Source organism: Melospiza melodia, chromosome 2 (genome assembly GCF_035770615.1).
Source record: "Melospiza melodia melodia isolate bMelMel2 chromosome 2, bMelMel2.pri, whole genome shotgun sequence".
In the NCBI taxonomy this organism is placed as follows: Eukaryota; Metazoa; Chordata; class Aves; order Passeriformes; family Passerellidae; genus Melospiza; species Melospiza melodia.
In genome coordinates this window covers 65,891,980-65,898,843 of record NC_086195.1, presented here as the reverse complement: position 1 = coordinate 65,898,843, position 6,864 = coordinate 65,891,980, and the positions used below count along the sequence as shown (strand labels likewise).

At 41.0% G+C, this 6,864-nt stretch overlaps 1 protein-coding gene across 1 annotated transcript in view; it reads left to right on the top strand.

Moving 5' to 3' along the window:
* The first annotated feature begins 1,010 nt into the window (after positions 1–1,010).
* LOC134414306 (ovostatin-like) overlaps positions 1,011–6,864 on the top strand; it is a 25,003-nt gene continuing 19,149 nt past the window's right edge. The window contains exons 1-7 of the mRNA XM_063148672.1: positions 1,011–1,090; positions 1,588–1,771; positions 2,102–2,258; positions 3,408–3,460; positions 4,351–4,371; positions 5,420–5,588; positions 6,144–6,228. Coding sequence (XP_063004742.1) covers positions 1,026–1,090; positions 1,588–1,771; positions 2,102–2,258; positions 3,408–3,460; positions 4,351–4,371; positions 5,420–5,588; positions 6,144–6,228 — 734 coding nt within the window. The 5' untranslated portion in view covers positions 1,011–1,025. The remainder of the gene's footprint in view (positions 1,091–1,587; positions 1,772–2,101; positions 2,259–3,407; positions 3,461–4,350; positions 4,372–5,419; positions 5,589–6,143; positions 6,229–6,864) is intronic.

The following is a 6,864-nucleotide window of genomic DNA, read 5'->3' as shown; positions in this document are numbered from 1 at the left end:
AGCAAGAGCCAGAACACTGGTGAGTTATGAGCACTGTTCTAGCCTCAAATGCAAAGCACAGTAGGCTGCTGTGGAGAGAGCTGACTTCATAAACTCATGCCAGACCGACCCAGTGCCAACATTAATGGAAAAAGTTATTTGCAGTTATCAAATAACTGCTTTCCAGCATTGTTTTTCTTGTAGGGAGCAGCCCACCTGAGTGCTTTGTTTTCTCTTCAGAGTACAAAAGAACAAAAGAACTTCCTTCTCCCTAATAAAAAAACTCCATTAGCTTCCACACAGGTGTGAAAACTGGAAACTTGGGAGACCAACAAATTCCCATAGACCCAGTGACTGGCTAATCCTGAGCTGAAATGAATCAAACTTCAACTACACTGTCAAGTGCTCAATGGCTAAGGTAGAAGCAATTGAGACCTTTTAGATCTCTTTCTGTTTCTACCTTCTCTGTTTTTCCATTTCATCAATTTTCCAAACACCTATGAAGCAAGGGAAAAGAGAGGTCAATGTATTATTTTAGTCAGAATCTGGTGACAAATATACAGAAAATTGGTCTGCTTCAACCAGACTGTAAATCCAGTCGGTAAATTCCAAGAACAATGGGGGAAACCCTCAAACGTTAATCTGGTATGACAGACTTGGGTTTAGGTCACTTTGTGCTTTTCAGTACTGTAACAAGTCTCAGTGTAAAACCCAAAGCCCCTTTCCTTGAAAACAAGGCCACTGGTGTGTGCAGACATTCAGAGAAGTGCAGTGAAATGTTGCAGTCTGGAGACGATGGGTTGATTTTGGTTGCAGTAGTGTTGGGGGAGGTTCTTGCAAGGAGCAGGGTAGACTGGGATCTCCACCCCTTGCTGCAGTTATAAAGGCACTAACATCAAAGAAAGGAGCCAGGGAGGAGTTGAACACCAAACTCCTTTCCTCTGGAGCGCCGGGTGAGGAATGCTGCAGAGCTATTAAACTAGTAGGCAAGGTTTTGTTTCATGGGAAGAGAACTTATCTCTTTCTTCTGACTCCCAGTGAGAAAAATGTGGCTGAAGTTTCTTTTGGCTATTCTTCTCTGGCATGCAGCAGCTGCAAAGGAACCTGAGCCGTAAGAACCACCCTCTTACTACTATTAGTGTTTGTGAAAAGGCTTTAAAGACAGTGCTAGTCTGTGCTAGTGATTTTTCTCTGAAACTTAAATACTGCCAGGGCTCATCTTTTGTAGCTGGAGAGCTAAAGCAGAATGGGTATGGCAAGTGAATCATTTTCATTTCATATGCTCAGACCTTCCACCAATTGCAGAACTTCCACGGGAGTTGATGTGTGCCCAGAAAAGGCAATAGCAGTAGTGACAGCAGGGTGCTTTACTGAAACCAGGTGGGCCCAGGGCTCAGATAAAGAGCAAAAGGGCGAGAGCTGGGGGCAATAGCAGGACTGGGCTAGTTCAGAGCTGCAGGACAGAGTGAGGAGCACTGGCAGTGTGTCCATTTAATCTAAAGTAATTGGTGGGTACTTAATAATAACGGTGTTGTGTGTTTGCTTTATCCTGATGAGGCTGCTTCTCCTTTACATGTGAATGTGATCACTGATGTTGGGATTTCACAGGCAGTATGTCCTGATGGTGCCTGCTGTCCTCCAAAATGACTCTCCAGGACAGGGTTGCCTGCAGTTCCATAACCTCAACGAGACAGTATCCGTCAGAGTAATCCTAGAATACAGCTCTGTTAATACCACTATTTTTAAGAAAACCATGACAGCCAGCAGTGGTCTACAATGCTTCAAGTTCAAGGTAAGTTAATTTTAATTTATGTCCCCATGGGAAAATAATGTAAACCAGGACAAGAAAATTCAAGCAGAGAGCGCAGAAAGGAACAAACAGGGAAAGAAATAAGACTTGTTAAAGGAAAAAGGAAGCATAGGAGATTATCATACTAACAGAAAAGGAAGCATTTTTTGTAGACATAAGTAATAAGAAAAAGCCCATAAAGGTGATGAAGTTGGTTGAAGTGAGATTGTGTCTTGTTGTAGGAGCCGAGGTCACAAGTATTGCTGTTCAACAGGTTCTGGAGCAAATTACTTCAAGACTAACGATGTCCCCATGTTTCTTCTTTCTTCACAGATTCCTCCTGCCCACTCTGCACCCCTGGCTTTCATTTCCTTCTCTGCCAAGGGCAGCACTGTCAGCCTAGAGGAAAGGCGGTCAGTGATGATCTGGAACACGGACAGCATCGTCTTTGTGCAGACAGACAAACCCATCTACAAACCAGGACAGACTGGTGAATGTCCACTCTGTATATAACATGGCCTAAGGAGGCAATTTCCTCAGACAGAATTTCTCTGTCTGGTGTTTTCCAGGCTGAGCTACATTCTGGGCAGTTTCTTCAGAGTTCCTGTTAAAACTATTACAGTATTTGCTGTGGAGATTAGGGAGTCATCTTCAGGATGTCAGGAGACTGTCATCCCATCATCTCTATTATTTCATTTGTCCCTTCCTCCCAAGTGACAGAAGCTATCACTGCTGCTCTTTCATTACTTATGACAGGCCAGGAGAGTGGGTAGAGGTGATTAGATCAATACCTGGCATAAAACAATGCTTCCCTCTGTGGTGCTGGTCAGCATCAAAATAGCCTAAACAACAAGAGTGAAATCTGTTACTTTAAAATTAATTATAAGTTGTTAAAGACAAAATCATGCTATTTACCTTCTGGCCTCTGATATGTTTGGACTCTAGATTTTTATTAGAGTTTTATTTTCTTGCAGAGTTGCATTCCTGCACTTATGTTATCCCCCTATCCATGCTTCACACATAGCCATTAAGCAGAGCTGCATTTTTCTAGATCCATTCCTGTATCAATTTCTAGGCTTTAAGGTTTCTAGCACACACAATAGGAAACCAGAGAAGAAGACTTATTCCCAGAGATTAGTCACATGCAGCCATTAGACTAGATTAGTTTTGCTTTAATTCAGATCTGTTCTATCTACATAGATACATAGAACGAAGAAAAGCTTACCAGTTGGAATTTCATGCCACAAAGGTGTGCAATATGGGTTGTTTATTGGTCAAATGGCTTGGTTTTGAGCTGGGGCAAGCAGCAGACAAAACCAAATTATGAAAAGGTAATACAGTTCTTATTTGTTCAGTCATTCCTTTCTGTGAGGTTAAACTTTCATGAAAGTAAACTTTTCATTACTAACATTAAAGGAAACTTTTATGAAAGAGTACGTGAACTTGATGCTAGGGAAAACACCTTTAATCAAAGTCTGTGTAGAGCTCTTCTACCTTCAGATGCATTTTATTATATGCATCCTGTGCAAGCAGGACTGTTGGAAGATCTGTGAAACTGGGAGTACTAATGAAAGCAAAACATCATGCTTAGCCACACAAACTATGGTCAATGCTAACACCCTGTTTCTTGCTTTTCCAGTGAGGTTTCGTGTTGTTGCCCTGGATTTAAATTTTAAACCTGTTCAGGAGAAGGTGAGTGACCAGTAATATTCCCCTGTATTTAAAATTGCTGGGAGACTACTTCTTCTCAAATTTTAGATAGAGGATTGCTGTGGATAAAAAGGGATGTTGCAGAGACTAAATGCCAAAGAATTAACCTGATTTCCTGAGCACACGGTGTAATCCAGCCTTTCATTAGAGTCACAGGGAAGAAGGCAAGTGTGCAGCAGTTTGTATTCCTGACACAACATCTTCTGTTATCACTGGGAAAGAGGCTCAAACCCCCTCCACTTTGTTCCCACAGACATTATCTTAACTCTGACCAGAAAGGCCACGGTTCAGTCTCCTGCTCTTACAGTTCAGCAAATGTTGCTTGCAGGCATCAGTAAATCATCCACCTGGCATTTTGCCTGTTTTAGAAATAGGGGAAATGAAAGAGAAATTGCTGCCACAATTATTTATCTCCTCAGAGGCATTATTTCCACTGCCAGCAGTCCCTCTTCATGCTTATAACCATAAAGAAATTACTGGAAGGGTCTTCACTGGCCTCCTTTCCTGCACTTGTAATGCAGGAGACAGCACAGTGGTAGCAAAAGAGCTGGTGCTAATAAGAAGCCCAAATCATGGTTTGTGTGCAGCTCTATAGCTCTGCTCACTCATACACACTGAGATTACACTAAAACCAGTATGATCAGAAACTGTCCTACCATTCTCATTTCATCTCTCTCCTTTATGCAAGGTTCTTATTGAAGTAAAATTGCTGTTAAACTGATTAAAATAGGAGATAAGGACCTCTGATGAATGGTGTTATACTGAATATTGTTATATACTTCTCACAAGTATATATTCTTTTCCTGAGGAAAAACAATTTGTTTTGATCAGCCACCTAATATCTTCTTCCATTCTCTTTTTTCTTCTTTCAGTACCCCTTGATTGCAATTCAGGTAAGAAATTTTTGTCTTTGTACTGGATTACTCTGGGCAGATGTCCTTATATGAATGTCCTATACTGAATATGTCCATACACAGACAAACCTCGCTGCTCAGTACAACAGCAGAAATTAACAAAAACCCCTTAAAACAAGGATGCTCTGAGCTTGTCATGGAGAGCACACCTATAATCATTCCAGCAGTCAAAATCTGTAGTGTTCTTGTGTCTGCCTTTGATTCTTCTCCCCTTCCCCCAGTTTGCTCAACTTATTTTGGGGTATGTATTTTCAAAACTCTAGTGCTGCTAAAAACTATGAACAAATATATGTTGTGAATACAGCTACTAACTATGTCAGTACTTTCGTGGCATTTTCTGGGGATTTTTAAAAGAATTGCAGTTCATGTCTAGACAACATACTTGCAAGTTTTTGTGTTACACTGTGAAGTCAGGGGGCTTTATTTTCTTTGCAGTGAGAACATACATCTTTTGAGCTCTCCACATGTTTTTCTTCTAGCCATGGCTGTAAAGAGCCAAGGAAATGGTGTGAATGAGTTTTCTTTAATCTAGCTAGCATAACATATACTGAGAGGAAAATGCCACCCCAGTGAATGCTGAAGAAAGGTTTCCTTCCTTCTTCTGGCAGCTGAAAAAAAAAAGCTGGGGTTGCTAAAGGCCAAGATTTGTGTGGGATAAACTTGGCTGAAGGGAAAGCACAAAGAAGATTTTCTTTCTCTCCCCTCTTGACACAAATCTAGAGCAACATATCCTAAAGAGCAGGAAAGAGCAGTATTGTGCAACTTTCCCTGATGATTGAGACTAATAAGTAGGCTGGCAGAGAATGCCTAAATTGGGAACAATAGATGAGACTCTAACAACATTAATAATACCACGAATAATCAGAGTACAAAGACTCAATTTAACTCGATGCATGTGCACTAAGCAGCTTCTCCAGTGCATTAAAGCAACCTGCTCTGTTTTCTTCTCTGTTGCTGGTTTTGTGAGCTAGTAGCAAAAGATTTCCAAGGAAAAAAACCCCTGAGTCTGTATTCTTTTTTTCTTCAGGATCCAAGGGGCAACAGGATCTTGCAGTGGCAAAATGTGAAGTCGGAGATGAACATTATTCAGCTGGAATTCCCACTCACTGAAGAGCCTATCCTGGGGAACTACAAAATTATTGTATCAAAGAAGTCAGGAGATAGAACAAACCACTCATTCCATGTGGAGGAATATGGTAAATGCCATCCTTTTTTTTTATTCAGTAGGAAATATCATCAGAGATGAGCCCATATCAAGCAACCTTCTCAATTGCTAAAACATCAAACGGCTTCCTGGCAAATGCAGCTTCAATTGTCATTAAGAACTGGGGAGATTAAAAAAGAAAGAGAACAGTAAAAAAACCCCAAGAAAAATTTACAATTTGTCACACAATTAGCCAGCAAAATAATCTGCACAAGAAATCAGCACATTGATTGCAAATTTCAATGAGACAAACTAAATTTTTCCCAGCTGTGTCCATGATCTTTCTTTGCCAAAACTCTGCAAGGCATCTAGACATCACAGCATTTGTTTCACAAGTCCTGTCTTCTCTTCAAATTGTTGCAGAAATGCTTCAGTAAGCCTTTGCAGATCAGGCCAGTTCTTAATCATTTTGCCACCTGGGTTCTGATATCCCATTCCTTCTATTTCTAACAAGAAGAGATATCCTTGTTTTAGCTTTCATCTTGTGAGGGTCTGCAAATCTACAATATGCCAGTGTTGGGTTTTTTGGTTTTGCTCTTTATCCTAGTGCTGCCCAAGTTTGATGTCACAGTCACGGCACCAGAAAGCCTCACAGTCCTGGATTCGGAGTTCACGGTGAAAGTCTGTGGGTTGTAAGTACCAAGTGCAGAGTTGTCAGGAAATATGACAAAGTGGAAGAAATTCCCAAGGACTGGGTAAAGACCCAAGAGGGCTTAGAGAAGAAGCCAAAATATGTAGGGCCCCAGAAGAGGGTTGACTTGGTCTTTGAGGGTTGACTTGGTCTTTGGAGCTTTCATTTATTTGTCTGCTCATGTCATTTTATTGTATAAGTATTTGGTTCCACATGGTGTTGTACAAGGTAGGTAAATCTTTTGAGGTTTCCTGGTAAAGTAGGATGTGTCCACTCCCAACAACCTGCTTCAGAGGGAAACCTTCATAAAGCAGAGCAGCATTAAATTCTAGCAGGGATCTTATGGTTCCAGCTGTCTAACTCCCCCTCCAAGCTTGGTGCTTCAGAAGGACCTTGCTTCCACCAACACCAAGATCTTGTAATTTGGAATCCAGAGTTGAAATCCCAATCCTCTAGCAGATATGAGGAGTTTTGCTTTGATTTCAGTGAGCCTGGAACTCCAGTTTAAGCTGAAGATTGGAGACAACAGTCTTAATTTGGTCAGTAGCCACATCTGTTCTGTTTTTGCCACATATGTTTTGTTTTTGCATTCAAAGCCACATATGTTTTGTTTTTGCATTCAAAGTGTGGCTTTGTT